The sequence below is a fragment of the Sorex fumeus genome, unplaced genomic scaffold (assembly GCF_029834395.1).
Source record: "Sorex fumeus unplaced genomic scaffold, SorFum_2.1 ptg000008l, whole genome shotgun sequence".
Taxonomy (NCBI): Eukaryota; Metazoa; Chordata; class Mammalia; order Eulipotyphla; family Soricidae; genus Sorex; species Sorex fumeus.
The window spans coordinates 50,730,188-50,751,017 of NW_026606065.1; the positions used below are offsets into that span (position 1 = coordinate 50,730,188).

The window sequence follows — 20,830 nt, forward strand, 5'->3', positions numbered from 1 at the left end:
ATTAATCAGCTTGATGAGGAGCCAGAGAGGCCCTTTGTAGGCAGTGACTCGGGGTCTCGTTGGGATGGGGAGAAAGGTTTGGCTCCATCCCCATGTGGTGAGGTCCCGTGTGTCTCGTCACTGCAGGCCCAAACCTGACTGTCCAGTGGCCTCTGGAGGATGGCGGTCACCAGGCCGCCAGGGGGAGCAGGTCAAGACACAAAACCTATTCCCACCTGGAGTGGCCCAGCACCAGTAACCTACTGCAGTAACAGGACGCATTTCTGCCAAAAGCCTTTGGGTTCTGAGATTCGTTTCCAAGACTCTGGGATCATGTCCTTTAAGCAGTTTGATCAGGAACCAGAGAGGTCATGCCTCCAATGATATAACTGAGCCGGAGGTGGTTTGTGGGTGTGTCTCCCACATACCTAACTTTTGGCTGTTTACTTTCTTGGTAAACTTTGCCCCACGTTTTTGGGGTCTGGCCAAAGGTACAGCAGCAGTTTTGGGGTATCTGAAAGTCTGATGTTGCCATCAGGCTGCCGATGCATTCGTCTCACAGGTACAGATTGACCTGCTGGTGGCACCATACCCTCAACATCATACTTCTTAGATAAATTTTTAAAACTGCATTTTAATTATCTTCAGAGACATTGTTAGTCTGAATTAGCAAAATGGCTCTTATTTTAAGCAGCAGTTAGAATTTTGTCATTAGAATAGTGGTGAATCGTAGAAGACAGAAATAATATGCATAGATTTATGTTTTTTTAGATCATACTGGAACATACTGTAATCAGGCAGATGTTTTATTTTGTCTCTTTAGGTAATACAAATTTAACCTTGTGAGATATGCTATTCCTTTGAATCAGTAACGTGTTGATCAGAATCAATTCAAAAGATGTTTATGATTAGTAGATTAATATTGACTAAATGGAATGAGGTAATGAAAAAGAAAATAAAAGATAAAGTTCATATCTTGAACTTGAGGAGTAAGAGTAGCATTGAAGAGAGGCAGGTTTTGGTTAAGAAAGATAATAGATTCAGTTATCAAGTTTTAGGTATTTCATGTAAGTACACCTAAGAGGAAGGTGAATATACTAAGCCAAACTGATAACAATTGGACCTCAAGAATGCAGTGGATCAAACTTTGTCAGACAAGTGCAAGGAAAGCACCCTACCCGGTCCCCTGTAGTCTGGCCCCATTCATTTCTTTATAGTGTCTTTGTTTTAGAGAAACTTAAAATTCCAATGTATTCAAAATATCTTTTGTTTCCTTGGTACAAAATATTTTGATTTTTTTTGTTATATTTGGGTTTGTAACACATCTAGAATTTTTATTTTGTTATTATTTGCTAATTGATGTAGGCAGTTGAGAGTTTGTTTGTTCTTTTGTTTACTATATAGATAACCAGTTGTCTGAGCAACATTTATTGAATGTTTTATCATTATATTAAAAATGTTTCTAATGGAAAAAATAAAAATATTTCTACTAATGACTTGGTGATTCTAAATGTTTTCTTTCCCAAAGGTTTATGAAAATTACTCTTTTGAAGAACTACGCTTTGCATCACCAACTCCTAAGAGGTAAGGGTCTTGGCATATAGCAAGAAAATGTCTTCTTATTAATTGTAAATAAAAACATTCTTTATTTCAGTTTGATCCTTATACAGGTAAATATTTTGGAGCATTTAAAACTTTCTAGAGGTTTGCCTAAAGAGAAAACAGATTATATTCTAATTACAGATATTTATGGGTCATTCACTAGGTAAATCAAATTAACACTAAAACACATGTGTTAGAGAGACAATACCAAGGTGAAGGCACTTGTTTCGCATGTGAAAAACCCCAATTCAATCCCCATCACTGCATATAATTCCCTGAGCACTGCTAGGAGGGAACCCTCAGCACAGAGCCAGGAAAAGCCCCTAAGCACTGAATGGACTCCCTAAGCCCTGAAACAAGCAGAAGCAAGAAATTACAAAATATTTATCAAACACATTGGTGCAAAAGGTAAAATCAGAACTTAAAAGTTGATTTCTATCAATATTTTTCTCCACTGACTCAACACAATTGTAAAATAAAATATGCGATTCTGATGTCAGTGGGCCCCACAGGTGACTTACGTGAAGTGGGGAGGAGAAAAACAGTCACTTTCTCCCCACCCTCCTCTGCCACTCGGGACCCAGGGTTGCTGGGTTCTTGTCTCGCCTCGCAGAAAGGAATTTCAGGAGTAGACAAGCAGTGAAACAAATAGATTTTATTTGGAGGATTTTTAGGTGTGGAGGGGGAGAGAGAGAGAGTAAAGTTAGACACGAAAGCATGAAAGTACACATCTCAAGAGGGGAGAGGCGGGCAACACATGTGCTCGGGCACCACATGTGCTCGGCCACGTGGGCACAAGCAGCACATGGGCTCAGGCAGCATATGCACGCCCTTCCTTTGTTCCAGGTGGCCTTTATAGGGTTTCTCCAACCTGCCCCCACGTGGGGCTTCTTTCCAGGTAAAAGTTTGTTGCTAAGGAGGTTACCAGGGAGGTCCAAAAAGATGAATTTCATGGGGAGGCCCATATCCTGAGGGTCTGCGGATGGTCTTATCAGTACTTTGTTTTCTGTATCCACAAGTTGGGTCATTCCTAGAATTCTTCTTCCATTGCAAAGGGCCTTTCCCTATCTACCTGCCTACATCAATAGCACAGCGGTAGGGTGTTTGCCTTGCAACCAACATGGCCGACCCGAGTTCGATTCCTCCGCCCCTCTCGGAGAGCCTGGCAAGCTGCCGAGAGTATCTTGCCCGCACGGCAGAGCCTGGCAAGCCACCCGTGATGTATTCGATATGCCAAACACAGTAACAACAAAATCTCCAATGGAGACGTTACTGGGCCCGCTCGAGCAAATCGATGAACAACGGGAGGGCCTTTACTTTACTTTTACTTTTACTGTTCTTGATTGTTGAAAAATGAAGACATCTCTTTGAAAATATTTAAGTATTTAAAATTTTCATGACTACATAATGCTCTCAAAATAAAATGCTGAATCTGGAAGGTCTGAAACAGATTCGTAAGATCCTACTTATTGATCAAAAATGATACTCACCAAAATTGCTTCCAGGTAACACTAGAAGTAATTAAGTGGGGCAGATTATAATATTTGTATCTAGACCCTTAAGGGTCATACAAATATCAATCCTCAAGGGTCTAGATAGAAATGAAGTTTTTAGAAGTGGGCCTGAGAGTACAGCAGGTAGGGTGCTTGCCTTTAATGTGGCCCGAGTTCACTCCCTGCCTAGAACCTGCCAGGAGTGATTCCTGAAGACAGGGTCAGGAGTAAGACAGAGCACTTCTGGGTGTGGGCCCACAAACAAACATAAAGTTTTTAGAACCACAAAATTGCTATGTACATTCTTGGTGGCATGTGAGTTTGAAAATTGTCAGAGAAAAGTCCAGTTTTCTCATTTGATCTATTTTTTAAATTTTTGCCAGTAACTCTAGTGTTATATTTATTTAATATAAAAATTAATTTTTTCTTCAACCTATAATTGGTTTACAATGTTAAGGAATTTCAGGGGTTCAGCTTCGTATATAATTTGTCATACTCACACAACCAGAGTTACACCCAACGACAGATCACTTTTCCCATTCCTCCTACCTGCTGCCTTTGGTAATCACCATAGTTTTCACCAAATCTAGGAGTTCTGTTTCTTGCTGGTTGATTTGCTTTATTAATTCATATTCTACTTGTGAGTGAAATTCTTTTGTTATTGCCTCTCATTTTCTTAATTATTTCACTTAGCATAATCATTACAAGTTAAATCCACTTGTCCCAGAAGGCATGGTGTTGCCTTTTCTATGGACAGAGCAGTTTTCATTGAGTATCTGAATTTCTTTCCCTAATCATCTGTTGATCACGGCGGAGCTTGGCAAGCTCCCCATGGCATATCCGATATGCCAAAAACAGTAACAACAAGTCTCACAATAGAGAAGTTACTGGTACCCGCTCGAGCAAAACAAAGAACAACGGGAGGACAGTGCTACAGTGCAGAGATTTGCCACAAATTTTGTAATATGTAAATTTGAAAATAGAATATGCTTATATTCAACTATTATACTGCTGTTGTTGTATAGTACATATTAAAGAAAGAATAAATAATCTAAACTATATGTAAATTGACCTTCTTGGTGTTGTATAATTTTTTCCCTTCTTTTAGATGGGGGGTAGTCTGTTTCCAGGTTTTTCTTTTTCTTTGACCCAATGACTTACAAAATGTTTTCATTGTGTACTGTGTTCACATTTTCAGTTGTGAGGTATTAACTTTTTAAGCCTAGATTAATCCTTTCATTGCAGATTTAAGCAGATTTTTCAATTTACACTCTATTTGTCTATTAGAAGTGCTTTTTAAAATAGATGCTTGTGGGGCTGGAGAGATAGCACAGTGTCTGGGTTCTTGCCTTTATACACAACCAACCTAGGTTCAACCCCTGGCACCCCATATGGTCTCTTGAGTCCCTCCAGGAGTAAGTGTTGAGCACTACCAGGTGTGGTCCCCAAGCAAAAAATAAAGATAATAAAATAAAATAGATACTTGAAAAATAGGATTGTATAGATTGTGCCTTGGAGAGATTACATCTAATAATATTCAGAAACAATTCCAGAGTAAATCTGAAAAAGCATTATTACATATGTTTTATTGTATGTCATGTTATATAATTCACTAAATATCAACAAGTTAGCTTTATTCTGACATGTATGCAAGTAGCTTTAATCTGCCTTGTAGCAAGCTCTCAAAATAACTGAGTTTTGAGACGGTATCTTGGTTTGGGAATAAGCAAGTAGCTTTTACCTTTAGCTTATTTTTAGCTCCAAATTGTGACTGTAGTAGAATTTAGTATTTTCACAAATTAAGTATGAACAGTATAGGTTTATATAATGTTAAATAAGAACATGCCAATAAATCATTTGTCAATAAATGGATGTTCATGTGCATTGAATATTTTAAACCTAATTAAAATAGAGTCTTGTCTAAATGTAATTTATACTCAAAAATATTAAGTACTTACACTAGCGGAGGCCCTGATAGAAGCTTTAGGATATTTTTACATATCTTGTCTAATTAGAACCTCTCTAATTAGACAAGGATTTTGTACTTTTGGCATTTACATTCCAGTGAAAAAATAAACTATCTTTAAGTTATTACTAATAAATATGGTTATTTGGTGATGAAAGTGATAGGGAAAGAATAGGTAACTAAACAAAAGGGAGGTGCTGAGTGGAGGATAGCACGGGAAATGACTAGGTAAAGATATGGGAAAAGTTAATCTTAAGTAGCAAAAAACTGGAATGGGCATAGATGATGTCTTTGAAGACATCAAAAACATGAAGAATAGTGAGACAGAGGGAATATAGTCAGATGAGTTCAAGAACTCTGTGAGGGCATATTGTACAGGGTATGCTAATTTAAGCAAAGTTAAAGGAATTGAATTTTCTTCTTTTGTGATATTTAAGCCAGGGAGTTAGGTAATGTATCACTATCACCATGTTGTTCATCGATTTGCTCAAGCAGGCGCAGTAACGTCTCCATTCATCCCTTTCATGTGCTAGTATAACTGTTGGATGGCATATTGGGGCTCTTTCAGGGTCAGGGGAATGAGGACCATCATTGTTATTGTTTTTGGCATATCGAGTACCCCATGGGTAGCTCGCCAGGCTCTGCCGTGCGGGTGGGATACTCTTGGTAGCTTGCCGGGCTCTCCGAGAGGGTTGGAGGCTTTGGGGGCAGCCTCTAATCACCTTTACAGGTGTTCCCAGTCAGACATATATGCGGGCAAGATACTCTCAGTAGCCTGCTGGGTTCTCTGAGAGAGAGAGAACTAGACAATAGGAACTTGGTTTTATACTCTCTGGATCTTAGCTGTTGATGGGGTTATATGGCAGTTGGTGGGTGTAACTGTCTAGCTATTGGAAGATGGCGGATCTGGGTGGAGGAGGCCCAGTCCCAAACCGAGCAAGCTTGGAGATTTCAGCCCTAGGTCTCGCACACCTGGGTTCCTCTGCCGGTTCCTTCATGCGTGTGGCTCGACCTAACATGTGGAGAGTGGTCTCAGTATGACTGTGGCTGGGTCCCGGAGATCTTCAGCTGCCGAGGCTCTGCTCCCAGCAGAGAGGGAAACTCAACCCACCCCCCTCCACGGGGCCTCTGTGAGGACAGCCAGGAGCGGGGACTGGAGACTCTGCCTGTAATGTATAGTTTAAAAAAAAAATCTTCCTGATTGCTCTCTGGGAGAATGAATTATATGCAAACAAGTATAGTAAGACATGTATGAGTTAAGAGACTGTTGAAACATTACTCGGGTTAGAAGGAAGTGAGTGGAAATAAAGAGAAAAGATTTGGGGTATTCTTAGAAGCAAAAGCAAACTGCCTTGCTGCTAGAATGGAAAAAAGAAGGTGAGGGAAAGAAAAGAATTCACAATTATTGTAGATTTCTTCAGTCTCAGTGGCAGTACAGAGTATATGGTAGTAGGGGTGGTCAACTAGAGTTGAAACCTAGCTTTTGCCCATTTTTGTAAATAGAAAACACAGTCTTGCTCAGTCACGGTCACGGTCCTCCTGTTGTTCATTGATTTGCTCGAGCGGGCCCAGTAACGTCTCCATTGGAGACTTTGTTGTTACTGTGTTAGGCATATTGAATACCTCACGGGTAGCTTGCCAGGCTCTGCGGTGCGGGCGAGATACTCTCGGTAGCTTGCCAGGCTCTCCGAGAGGGGTGGAGGAATCGAACTCGGGTCAGCCATATTGGCTGTGTGCAAGGCAAACGCCCTACCGCTGTGCTATCGCTCCAGCCCCAGTCTAGCGCAGTAGCCTATATATTTCCTATGACTACATCTCAGTGGTAGAGTAAGTCGTTGTGAAAATACTGTTTTCACAATATATTAAAATACTATTACATGTGATTTTAACTGACCCCTGCTAGAGATTATGATGATTTTTATGAGAAAATTTTGAGAAAATAAAAAGGTTTGAGAAGAAAGCATGTCTTTGTTGGTACTGGAATAAGTATAAAGTCAGAGTTCTTCTTTGTATGCATTAAAGTTGAAATGCCAAGACACATCAATAGGGACAGTCCCAAGTAAACTAGAAATAGTTAAATTTATGGAGAAATTACATTGGGATTGTCATCTCTTTACAGATGGTATTTAAAACTGAGAAATGGATGAATTATCACTAGAAAGGAAAAAAGAAATCTTAAGACCAAAGTCCTGGAGTATTCCATAAGCTAAAGGATAGTCAATGAAATACTTGTAAAAAGAGTGGCTAGTAAGGTAGGGAAAGAAAATAGAAATACTGTTAAAGACATGAAGAAGATATTTTAAGAAAGTAGAGGTTGCCAGCTTTCAATTGGTGACAAAGAACTATCCATAGAATTTGGGGTATGATATTTAAGTTTGACACACAAAAAATCTCAGTGCAGTGTTGAGAGCAATGGCCTAGTTAAGTTGTCAGAATTGGAAATGATGAAACATAGCGAGTTTTAAAAATGAGTTTCATATGAATCAAAGAACTGTGAGAACTTTTTAGAGCTTATTATTTCAAAGGGAGTATTTAATAAGATGGTGGACCGAGAACATTTGAAGTATTTCTATATGAAATAGAAATGATCCAATAAAGTGGGAGAAATTGATAATGAATGAGAGAGTGAAAAATATTGCCTCAAGTAATGTCAGTGGGATGAGATTCATGCACAAGTGGAGGGACTGGTTTTGATTAACACCCAGGACTCTTTGATTGTAACAAGAGACAAGGTAGGGAGAATTAAGTAAGTTTAGTCATCTGATTAAAATTTTGAGGTTGTGTTTTCTGATTGATATTAATCATGTTATATTGTGAGTAGTTTAATTAAAAATAAATCTAATATTTACCTTACTCCTTTTCAGACCTAGTGAGAATATGCTGATCCGTGTCAATAATGATGGCACTTACTGTGCAAATTGGACTCCAGGGGCCATTGGACTCTACACTATTCATGTTACCATTGATGGCATTGAAATAGGTAATTTTTTAGTTACTTAGTGCAAAAATGTGAATTAATGAATTTGCTCTATTTTATCCTTTAACCTTTACCATCAGACATGGACAGGTTTGTAAGTTAAATGACTCAGGGACTTCAATTCTTCTTTTATAATTAACTTAGGGAATTCATAAAATATACATTTATATTTTTATAGCATACCTCAGGAATCCCGTCCTTCATTCCCTAATGTGACTGTTTTGTATGTTCCCATCCCTATTGCCCTTTCTCAGCATACACAGTTTGCCCTTTGTAATTTTTTTTCTCCTGTCCTGATTGCCTGGCTATAGGCAGAAACTGTTGTGTGCATTTTTAAGTCTCCCAGTCTAACTTGCTTCCTGGAACATAGTGGCTGCTCAAAGAATAATATTCAATGAATTGACTTTTTTTATCCACCACTAAATTAGGAAAACTTATTTTTTCATTTAGTATTCCTTTTTCTTCTCTTTATTTTTGTATTATTAATTTACTTCCTTATTTTGGACCGAACCCAGAGATGCATCAGGTTTACTCCTGACTTTGCTCAGGGATCTCTCCTGGTGGGTAAGTGGTTTACCCGCTGTACTATCTCTCTAGCCCTTTTTTTCTTTTCTTTTTTTGCCTTTTTGGGCGGATGGGAGGGAAGCCACAGCACTCAGTGCTCAGGATTTAATCCTGGCTCTGAACTCAGAGATCACTCTTGGCAGAGCATAGGAGACCATCTATGGTGCCAGGGATTGAACCTGGGTCTGCTGCATTCAAGGCAAGTGCCCTACCTGCTCTTCTATTGCTCTAGCCCACCCTTCTTTTTGTTTTCAATCTATACATATAATAAAACGTTTAAATAGACAGCTCTAGTAAGTGCTTATTGGTATGAGTTCCTTATAACAATATTTTTATTAATTCTTTTGGCAAAAAAAATTCCTGAATCAGATTTAGAAAATGTTTATGTAACTTTTAAAATTCTTTTTTCATGATACCTTGGCATATGGAAAGGAAAGAGACATGGTAAAGATAGAAGTATTTCTTAACAGCATTCTACCAAAATAATGTCTGATTTAAGTAATTTTTTTTCAATGGAAATAGAAGTACTTTACATTGGTATAACTATGTAATTGTACAAAATCTAATTAGGAAATTCATCTGTACCATTCCAGAGACCTCAATCCGTAGGTGATGCTACATTCTTTCATTTAATCATGGCCATCAGTCAGTGTCTTTATTCAGTAAACTCTTACTAATTTTGAACAAAAGACTATTATAGATAAGACTAGTCCCATCAAGCATCAGTAATTTACTAAGTTGATTGTGAACAGTAGAATGTCAAGTAGACTCATAGTGACATAGGAGAGGTTCAAATACAGTAAAAATTTAAAAGTGAAGGTTTTCAAGAATGGCTTCAGTAGATTGAGGGTAACTGATACAAAGGAGGCACGAGAACTCCACTTATATTGTTTTTGGAGATGAAACTAAAGAGAACTGCTCACATTTATATAATAACCCTCCATTTCCTTTCCTACCTTGTTCCCAAGATGACCGACCAAGCTATCAGCCTGCCAGGAGCTTGCTTGATCGTGGGAATGAAAAGATAACAGTTTGTAGAATAAGGATGATGATGAGTATTAACATTTATTGCACTGCTTAAATGTCTCTTTTAGGGAGACATTAAATGTCTAATGCTTTATGGACTTCCTGTATATTTTAAATCATTGCGTTCTCACTACTCCACAAAATATAGGTATTAATTTCATTCCCACTTTATGGATGAAAAATTGAGGTCTTTCCTTTGAGCCCAACCAAGACCGTCTCATATGCAAACCCTAGTTTTAAACACCTCACTCTGCTGCCTTTCAGTCACAAAAGTGATTGAGTGAGCAGTTTTATAATCAGCCCTTCTGAGATCATGTTTGGTCATATACATGTTTCTTTTTTCTTTCTTTTTTTTTTTTTTACTTTTCATTGCTTTTTTTTCTACTGTCATTTCTTAGAGTCTGTTACAGAATCCAAGTCCCTCTTTTCCATTCACCCATTTAGCATGTCAGCCATTTTTTAAATACTTCTATTTTTCAAGTATTAAGTATCTATCACCTTTAGAGGACAAAATCCAGATACTAGTAATTGTCAGTGTTCAGATTCAAGGATCCACCCTCACTGTGTTTTTAAGATTATGATTCTCTCTTCTCCCATCCTGCTTCCCCTCCCATGTCTCTCTCTTTCCTTTCCCATCCCCCTTCCCCTTTTCTCTCCCCTCCCTTCTTTTCTCTTTGGACCTTACCCATTGGTACTCTGCACTCAGGGTTCACTCCTGGCTGTGGTCAAAGGATCATATGCATTGCCAGGGATCAGACCTGGGTCGGCCAGGTGGAAGGCATGTGTCCTACCTGCTGTACTATCACTCTGATGCCAACAATTCTCTTTCTTACAGATGCTGGTCTAGAAGTAAAAGTAAAAGATCCACCAAAAGGAATGATACCACCAGGAACTCAACTTGTGAAACCAAAGACTGAACCTCAACCAAATAAGGTTAGTTTAGACTGAAGTAAGAAGATGAATGAGAAATTACTAATTTTCTTCATTGATGTTTCCAAGTGGTCATCCTGCATCTTTGATATTACCTGATTTCATTGTTTGATTCCTAAATATCCCTAAATAAACTTAGAGATGGTTTGTTGTATTTCATTATTTCTAAATTGTAGGGCCTGACTCTGAGTTTAGATTCTCTATACCTTTTCATCTTCTTTTATTATTGAAAGTTTGCAATTAATAAAAAAATTTCTGTTACAGTTAAGTGCATAAAGATTACAAGGTGAAAGTGACCTATACTGTAAAAGAAAAATGAATTTCCAAACATCTGAAGAGTGAATTTAGGACTTTTATAGCCACTTGCTCAGAAAGAAACATTGGCAATAGAATTTATACAATATTTTCCTAAAAGAAAATTCCCTTTCTTTTAGCTTATCTCTTCAGAATTTAGAAAGAAATTATAAATATATACAAATTTTCTAATGTTTAAAGAAATGTGTAATAACTATAGAGGTTTTATTAATATTATTTTTAAAAGCACTTATTTGCAAAGGGAAAACAATTAAAAATCATTTTAGAAACTGTCTCAAGATCAGAATCATAATGGTTTGCTTGTTGGTTTTCTGGTTTTGTTTTTGTTTGGGGACTATACCCAGCAGTCCTTAGGACTTATTCTTGGCTCTGCAGTCACTTCTAGCAGACCATATGGGGTGCCAGGGCTTGAACCTGGCTGGTCCGATGCATACAAGGCAAGCACCCGACTCACTGTCCTATTTCTTCGGCCCGGAATCATGACACTTGTAAGTTTATTTAATTTTATGTCTTGCTACTTTAAGTGATCTAGTCCATGATTTATTTTCCTGCCTTCTCAGATTCGGAAATTTGTGGCCAAGGACAGTGCTGGGCTCCGGATCCGAAGCCACCCTTCCCTTCAGAGTGAGCAGATCGGCATAGTGAAAGTCAACGGAACTATCACTTTCATTGATGAGGTAATTTAAGTAACACAAATTACTTAAATTTCAGTAAATATTTGACGTAGTTACATAAATGCCGTGATAAATTTTTGTACAGAAAGCATTTACATAATGATAAGATTATAGAGTTTGCAGTTAGATTGTATTTTGAGATTTTATTATTTGGGGCCATACCAAGTGGTGTTTAGAGCCAATTCGTGGCTCTGTGCTCAGGAACTCAGGAATCACCTGTTTGCAAGGCAAGTGCCCTACCCACTGCACGGTTTATCTATCCCTCTAGATTAAATAGTTTTAGAAGGTATGGAAAGTTTTTCTGAAAAATTGAGTTACACACATGGTTTCTTTTTATTAATAGAGTAAAATTGTTAAATTTTTAGCGTGAAAGATTTCAGTTAATCACCACTACTGAAGCAATAGCACAGTGGTAGGGCATTTGCCTTGCGTGCAGCCTCCCTGGCCGAGCCAGGTTCGATTCCTCCGCCCCTCTCAGAGAGTCTAGCAACCTACTGAGAGTATCTCGCCCACACCGCAAAGCCTGGCAAGCTACCCGTGACGTATTCAATATGCCAAACACAGTAACAACAAGTCTCAAAATGGAGACGTTACTGGGTCTGCTCGAGCTAATTGATGAACAAAACCACTACTGAAAATGGCATTATTTTTCAGTCGCAGATTGTATGTTTCCTTTATAATAAAATCAGATAACTTCTGATGATTGAATTGAGATTTGTATTCTTTTCGGAAAGCTCTGAATTAACAATTTTAACCTTGGAGTTTGATTTTTGTGTGCTATAACCCTACGTGATGTTTTACAAGTGTGAATTATATTTTATTTGGCATTTCTTATTCTTTCCCCCCCCCCCCTAAAAGTATTAGTTACCTTCAACTGCAAAAGTAGCTCCGTAGTGGCCATGGCCCGCATATTTGTGTTCTGTGTTGCCTTTCTCCCCTTACTCACCTCATGGAGTTACAAGGGGGCCCGGCTTGTTTCTGTTGCTTATTCCCCATAGATCCACAATGACGACGGTGTCTGGCTGAGACTGAATGATGAGACAATAAAGAAGTATGTGCCTAATATGAATGGGTACACTGAAGCCTGGTGCCTCTCTTTCAATCAGCATCTTGGCAAGAGCCTTCTCGTGCCTGTTGACGTAAGTAAAAGGTGGTTTTAAAACACTACTTGTACATTCACTGTCCTTGTTGCGGGGCTTTCTTTAATTAAGGCTCTGCAGTTCTGAGGTAAATCACAACTAAATAACTTTTACTTTATGATAGCTTGAATTCTTAAGGATTTCTTTGTAATGGAGGTGGTGTTTGGCAAGGCTACCTTAACATTTGATAAAGATCCATCATCATAGGTCTAAAGTGGTCAGTTGAAACTAGGACTACTGAATTTCTTTCAGAGAGCTCAGAAATGAAAGAACTTGCATTCACTCCACCTCGCTTTATTCATATCGCTATTTGTAATGAATTCCACATTAAAATTTATGAATTTGGTATTATTATGCACTCAGAAACACGAATAACATATGCTTGTCTTTGCATTGGCGTTTTGTGATTAGTTCTCTGTGTTGTCTGTGTTTGAAGCTTTTTTTTTTTTTGGTTTATAATCACTGTCACTGTCCTCCCGTTGTTCATCGATTTTGCTCGAGCAGGCCCAGTAACATCTCCTTTTTTTGAGACTTGTTACTGTGTTTGGCATATTGAATACAGCACAGGGAGCTTGCCAGGCTTTGCCGTGCGGGTGAGATACTATCCGTAGCTTGCTGGGCGCTCCGAGAGGGGCCGAGGAATCAAACCCAGCTCAGCCGGGTTGGCTGTGCGCAGAACAAACGCCCTACCGCTATGCTATCTCTCCAGCCCTTGGTTTATAATATTGTATTAAAAGAAGATAGATTCATGGATTTAAATTACTCTTAATGTTCTAGAGCTAGTGTAGGAAAATTTGCTGAACTTTGATAAATGCAGTAGACACAGTGTTTTGTTTATAGAATTGCTGTGCCACCATATGTGACAAGTGCACCACACTTCTTTTTATAAGTTCAGCAGAAAAGTGTGATTTTTTTATTTTCTTTTTATTATTCTCAAATGTTTGTACTCCTTTATGGCAATACTAATAAAATACGTTTTTAAAAAACACCTTAGTATTTAAACAATAAAATTTCTTAAATATCAACATATAAAGGGATTTTTTTGTAGCAGAACTTTCATTATTTTTTTTGTACTTGATATTCCTGATTTAACTTTATATCTGAGATTTTTTTGGGCAAGGAAAGTATGCAACTTCTTTTTATATTTATTAATCTCATTTTTAAATCATTCACATTTTAGTACAGTGGGTAGAGGCAAAATTGTGTAGTTTTTATTAACAGACGGATGATAAAGTTTGGAGAATGGTGGCCTACTACTACACTAATATGATTAAACTGAATGAAAATTCATGACTAAATTTTGAAATAATAAATCATATATGAACTTTCCTCACATTTTTAATCTCAAGTTATAAATTAAATTGGGGCTGGAGACATTGCTCAATAGTGGAGTCACTCACTGCTTTGCATGCAGAAGGCTAGGGTTCAGTCCCCTGAGTTGTACCAGGACGAACCCCTGAGCACTCCCAAGTGTGGCCCCAAAACTTTATAATTGAAATGACTTTAGCCTCCTGCAAAAGAGGCAGTTACACCGAGAGGAAAAATAGTATTTCTTCATTTGCTAAAAAGTCAGCTTTAAGTGGTTTTGAAACTACCATTTTTTCATATTTACCAGTTTTTCCTTCAGTTAGGAAAATTGTTTTATAAATTATAATTATAGACAATTATGCAGCTACTTTATTTATAGATTACTTTTTAAAAATTCTGACCAACATAGATATTTGTGTATTTTAAGTCTGTAATAAAGCATTATATTATTTTTTCTTTATTATTTCCCCCACTCCAAAATTTCCTTCTTAATTGTTGCATTTTTCTCATTTGAGGAGATATTTTTCAAAGAGGGAGATAATTCACACAGATGAAGTTAGAGGATAAATAAAAGTTAAAAAGGGAGAATGACAAGTGCCATGTTATAATTTCAATTCCAGTAGATTCATTTTGGAACAGTGGCCTCCTATTGTTTGATGCTAATTTAGACCCCAACCAGAAGACACTGTATAATAGATCATCTTCTGAAATTGGAGAGGAACAGTAAAAATGAAGCTAAAAGAAAAAGTTCAGTGCAGTGATCCATACAAATGTCTGTTAGTAGGTCTTCACAAGAATATAAATGAGAAAATTGCTCTGATGTGCAGAATATTGAGGATAGGAAATAGAATTAAGTGAATTTTGGTATTTTCTAGTTTTATGTCAGATGTGTTCATTTATAAGTAGTTCAGTTTCTGCTACTAGTTCTGGTTTATTTTATGTGTAGTAGTGACTTGAGTTACATATAAAAATGGAAATACAACAGTAGAAAAGGGGAAAATCAAAGATACAAATACACAGTCTAAGAACCATAAAGGAAAATAAAATAGGTTAAATATATGAGGTTATATATGGACATTTGTTTCTGAGAAGGAGGTAGTGGATAAGTTCTTAGGACTAAATGAGGAAAGCAAGTAGAGGAAGACCATGGTTACCATGAAATAGAAGGGAAAACCTTCAGATGAGATTGAAAGAAATTAGATTAAAATAAATACTAGGTTTTGTAGTGATTGAGAAATAGTAAGAGAAATTGACCAAAATCTACTTGATTTTTTATCTTTGGGTTACTGAGGACCCATCACTTGTTTTATTGTCAGCAATCTATTTTTCAAGAGCCCTGAGTATTCAGATTTATTTATTTATTTTTGCTTTTTGGGTCACAACCAGCATTGAACAGGGGTTACTCCTGGCTCTGCACTCAGGAATTACTCCTGGCAGTGCTCAGGGGACCACATGGGATGCTGGAAATTGAACCTGGGTGGACCGCATGAAGGAAAATGCCCTATCTGCTGTGCTATCGCTCCAGCCCCAAATATTCAGATTTAAAGGAACCAAAAAAAAAAAAAGATTATTTCATTCTTTGGAAATGCTTGGCTACTATAAAAGAAAAGAGAGACATAGATGCTGATGAAAAGTGCAATTAAGAGTATCAGCTGTGGACTCTTTACAATAGCTAGAATCTGGAAAAAACCTGAGTGCCCGAGAACAGATGACTGGTTAAAGAAACTTTGGTACATTTACACAATGGAGTACTATGTAGCTGTTAAAAAAATGAAGTCATGAAATTCATATACAAGTGGTACTACATGGAAAGTATCATGCTAAGAAAAATGAGTCAGAAAGAAAGGGACAGACACAGAAAGATTGCATTCATCTGGGGAACATAAAGTAACAAAATAGGAGACTAACATCCAAGAATAGCCGAAATAAGTACCAGGAGGATTACTTCATGGCTTTGAGGACAGCCACACACGCTAGGGGAAAAGGCAGCTCAGATAGAGAAGGGAGCACCAAATAAAGGGTGTTGGGAGGTTCCTCTCAGGATGGGAAATGCGTGATGAGAGTAGTCTATAGACCAAACAAGATTGCCACTCAATGTCTCTTGCAAACCACAGCACTCAAAAGGAGAGAGATAACAAAAGGGAATGCTCTGCCACAGAGGTAGGGTGGGATAGGGGGGCGGGGTGTGAGAGGGATATTGGGACTGGTGGTGGTGGAGAATGGGCACTGGTGTTGGGATGGGTATTTGATCATTGTATAACTGAAACCCTAGTACAAAAATTTGTAAGTCTACAACTGTACCTCATGGTGTTTCACTAATAAAAATTTAAGAAAATAAATAAATAAATATATAAGAGTATCAGCTGTGGGATCTGAGCTATGTTAGGAGTATGAAAGGATAAATGGAGGGTCCAAGTACTTGGTTTGATCTCCAGCATGCCATAGCGTTCCCTGAGCGCTGCCAGGAGTGATTCCTGACTGCAGAGCCAGGAGTAACCCCTGAGCATCACCGGATGTAGCCCAAAAAAAAATCGGGGCTGGAGCGATAGCACAGCAGGTAGGGCATTTGCCTTGCATGCAGCCGACCCGGTTTCGATTCCCAGCATCTCTTAAGGTTTCCTGAGAACCACCAGGAGTAATTCCTGAGTGCAGAGCCAGGAGTGACCCCTGTGCATTGCCGGGTGTGACCCAAAGAGCAAAAAAAAAAAGATTAAATAGCTTTAGGCTTTTATATTATGACTATGTATCTATCTTTTTTTTAATTTGGGGGTTTCTTCCAGAGGGAGGCATACCTGGTGGTGCTCAGGTGCTAATCTCCATGCAGAGTATGAGGCAGTGCCAGGGACCAAAACTGGGTGCTGCAGGCAAAAAGTACATCCCATTCTGTTGGCTCTTTCCGACTCTGTTTTAAAATGTTTTCTAATCTATGGGGAAAAAATGGATGAAGAATTCAAATCCATTTTGTCTATTAGAACTTTTGGCACTTTCTTTGAACGTGCCATTCAATTTTACATCTTAAGAATCTTTTTTTTTTTAGTCTATCTATAGTACTTTTGTTTACAATTTTCTCTAACTGTTCTGTTATTTCTTCTCTGTTATTTTCCCAGTTAACCAGACTATAGTTGGAAAGTAGATGTTAGCTTAAGAGGCAGTGGGAATCTAAATAAATAAGAGTGAGTGTGGTTCTTGTTCTTGGGATATGCATCATATAATGTGGTAAGCATACCATATTCACATAATATGATTGCATTGTGATATGTGATGTGTTTTAAAATGGCTCCACTTAGAAGTGACATTTTAGTAGACTGAAAGAAAAGTTACCAAGAGAAAGTAAAGGAATTTCTAGATAGATATGTAAATGTCTATGGCTCTAAAGGAGTACTGTGTTTGGGAACTGATAAATAGCCTCTACGGCTATCCAAAGGTCTGGAGAATAAAAATTGCCTTCTCAGGTGGCACTTTCTAAAATAATAAAAGGTTTACTTTCTCTGACTATAGTGTTTTGCTTTTTAATTTTCCTGTAGCCAATTTGTATTTATATGTTGTGGGATTTTTTTTTCCTGTTGCTAAGCTTAAGTGTAAGGGCTTATTGGTAAATACCCTTTCTTACTCTTCATTGTTTCTTCCAAAGTCTCAAATATTACATTTGCTCATGTTTGGCTTTTCAAAGTTTATTGAATGCTACATTTTAATTCTTGGTAATTGGTATGATTATGCCACTTAAAGTGATTTCCCAACATAACATGTTCCTTACCTTAGTAATTCTTTCATTTTATTTTTATTGTGAACTTGTAATGTTAAGTATCTTATCACTTACTTTTCCAATGACGAAGGAAATATACTCTCTCACAATCACAAATAGAACGTAGTAGAACTGTTTCTGGAACCTTAACTCAGTATTTCTCTGCCTTTTACTGACCATAGCCCCTTCAGGCTGCTTCCTCCTGTGGCTCATCATCATACCTGTCCTCCCACCCACCACCCCATAGCGATTTTTCACCTTTAACCCCTTTGAATATCCTGGTTCCCAGATTACCCACAATTGAGAAATATTCTCACTATTTGGTCAAAATTACCACTGATAGTACTTATATAAGCACTAAAAGTATGTACTTATTACTCACTGGAAATAGAATTCCAGATCATGCAGTGAATTTCAGTAGCATGGTATATCTATGTGAAAATGTTTGTTTAAATTTTCATTAAGACATTTTGTGAAAATGTTGGATTTTCTGGGACCAGCCTGCTATGAATGGTTGTTCTTAAGCAAACTGTTTTCAGAATTTAACAAAGTGATTCTCAAATACTTTGTGTAATTACTTAACTTTGGAATGGAGAAAAGGAGGCCAGCTTCTGGTAAAGGATTTGTGTTGTATGTATTCTATGTGCTTACTAATAACAGCTCTTAACAGGTTTACTTTCGTTAACATTTCCAAATTATCTTTCCCATTTACAGAAGGGAAGAAATCTGAAAAATGGCTTTCATCTTTTGGTGTGTTTTTTCTCCATTTTTTTCCTTTTTTTCTTTTTCTTTTTTGTACTTCAAAAGTGATGTTCAGTTCATGTATACCACATGCCAAATAATATATGTATACCACATGCCAGTTCATGTATACCACATACCAAATAATAGTTGTCCAATCTATAATATCTGTTTTATTCACATTTTCTTTATAAAACAGCAGACCGTTCTCTGCCATAAAGTAAACCTGAGTTGTATTAGAATAGTTGTATCATCATTTAAGGAAGTTTTAAAGTTTCCTTCTCTCATTTACTATCTTAAGTTTTGTAGCAATATCTGGCTCTTAATGTTAGTAAATGGCATGACACACTATATCCATGGAGAGCTTTTGACCAAAAAAAAAAATTATCAGAATTTCACTTGTGTCTAATTTTCTCAGGTGGCTTCAGTTTCCCTTTAGTAAACTTTCAGTGCTGGTGCTAAAGTGTGGAACAATGTGTTGTTACTGTGAACGCATCTTCTGCAGATGATACCTGTTCCCTTTCTTTGTTGATATTTTTCTTTCTTAAACTTTGTCGCTCAGAATATCTTTAATGCTAGCCAAGGAGTCAGGGATTTGGACGTATTTTCATGGACTTCCAAAGCTTTTTTCCCCCAGGTGAGTTAATTGTAAGGAACAGTCATACATTATTTGGCTTTTTTAGCATGTATATACAAACTCTACATTTTATTTTTTGAAATCTGTACTTAAGATTATTTTTTTAACAATAGTTAAACAAAGTACCATAGTTGAGATTCCTCTGTAATCATGTTTCTTTTTTTTCTTCCAAAGAACATATTATTAGTTGAAATTAGACTTTTATGTTGACTTCAAATCAACACAAAACATCGAGAACATGTTTACCTGATTGATATACTTCTAACTTTACAACTTTTCCATTTTTTTCCTATTCTTTCACAATATACTTTTGAATTTTTTGGTCTTCTGCTGATGGACTGGAAATGAAGAGAAAAAAAAACTGCATTTCATCAATTTGCTAGTGCTGGAACATACATTTGTGTATTGAGTAAAGCATGAATATTAAGATGGTTAATAATGGCAGGCATATTTTTAAGTATTTTCTGTCTGTCAGTTTTCTTAGACTCCTAAATGAAAAAGTGGTTAGGCTTTCTTTTTTTATGATTACTAATTTGTGTAGTTTCTTTATTCAGTAAGATTAATAATCTTAATAAAAGTTTTCAGAATTCTTTTTAAATTTTAATAATTTAATTATTAGTTTTTGCCAAGATTTATCTTTCAGTGAATGATTAAGAATTGGAAATACTTTTTAAACTAGTTAAACATAAGTGTATCAGTCTTTAAATACTGGTAAAATTATTTTTTCCCCTCAATCTATTTTTATTTGATTATTATTTTTTTGACACCATGCCATTTAATCTTTTAAAATTCCAGCATATTAGGATTGAAGCTTACCTCTTTGAACTACTTACATGATGTATTTACTAAAATTCGTCACATCTAGACACGTTTTTAGATTCTCATTGAAACCTTTGAAATTACTTTAAGTATTTAAAGTTTAAAACTAGGGGTTGGAGTGATAGCACAGCGGGTAGGACGTTTGCCTTGCACGGGGCTGACCCGGTTTTGATTCCCAGCGTCCCATATGGTCCCCGGAGCACTGCCAGGAATGATTCCTGAATGCAGAGCCAGGAGTTAACCCCTGTTCATCGCCGGGTGTGACCACACCCCCCCCCAAAAAAAGTTTAAAACTGTCTTCTTCTTTGAGTGCTTTCTTTATATTTGGAGAGTTGCACACACACATATACACATACATCTATATTTGTGAATGACATTCATGGATATATAAAAATGTGTAATTTAATAAAATCTTAAAGTTTTATTAGCTTATAAATTCTATCAAATATTTTCAGTTATTTAGTATTCTCATTTCCACTACATTGTCACTAACATTTGGTGAAATGATAAACTTATATAAATAACATTGAAAGTCTACATTTGTAGTAGAAATTGGTCATTTTTCATCACCATAGTGAAATTTATAACTAATTTATAACATGATACATTTTTTCATTGTGGGATAGAAAAGGCAGCAGTTCAGCATCTGTCCTGTTACTTTCTTCAGTTTTATTTTAAATATTATCCAGCAATGAAAACCTGAAAGTTATTGATGGGTCTTAAATTTTCCCTGATTTATTGAATTAATAAAGTTATATTTTTATAATGAAATTGCTATTTTATTTTTATTTAAATTTTATTTTTAATTTTTAGTGTGTAATGGATATTAATATATACCTTATTATCAGACTGTAGGCTAGAACTACTAAACAATATTATATCTTTCATGATACATTAATTTTTCATTTCTTTATTTCA

At 36.8% G+C, this 20,830-nt stretch overlaps 1 protein-coding gene across 3 annotated transcripts in view; it reads left to right on the forward strand.

The window, feature by feature from the left end:
- Nucleotides 1–20,830, forward strand: part of MYCBP2 (MYC binding protein 2) — a 225,675-nt gene that overhangs the window by 132,127 nt on the left and 72,718 nt on the right. For 2 of the 3 annotated variants that reach the window (XM_056109890.1, XM_056109888.1), the window contains 5 exons: nucleotides 1,508–1,563; nucleotides 7,905–8,020; nucleotides 10,443–10,540; nucleotides 11,413–11,529; nucleotides 12,525–12,665. In XM_056109890.1, the coding sequence (XP_055965865.1) occupies nucleotides 1,508–1,563; nucleotides 7,905–8,020; nucleotides 10,443–10,540; nucleotides 11,413–11,529; nucleotides 12,525–12,665 (528 nt within the window). Of the gene's footprint in view, nucleotides 1–1,507; nucleotides 1,564–7,904; nucleotides 8,021–10,442; nucleotides 10,541–11,412; nucleotides 11,530–12,524; nucleotides 12,666–19,018; nucleotides 19,094–20,830 lie in introns of all 3 variants that reach the window. The other variant, XM_056109889.1, reaches the window with a different exon arrangement.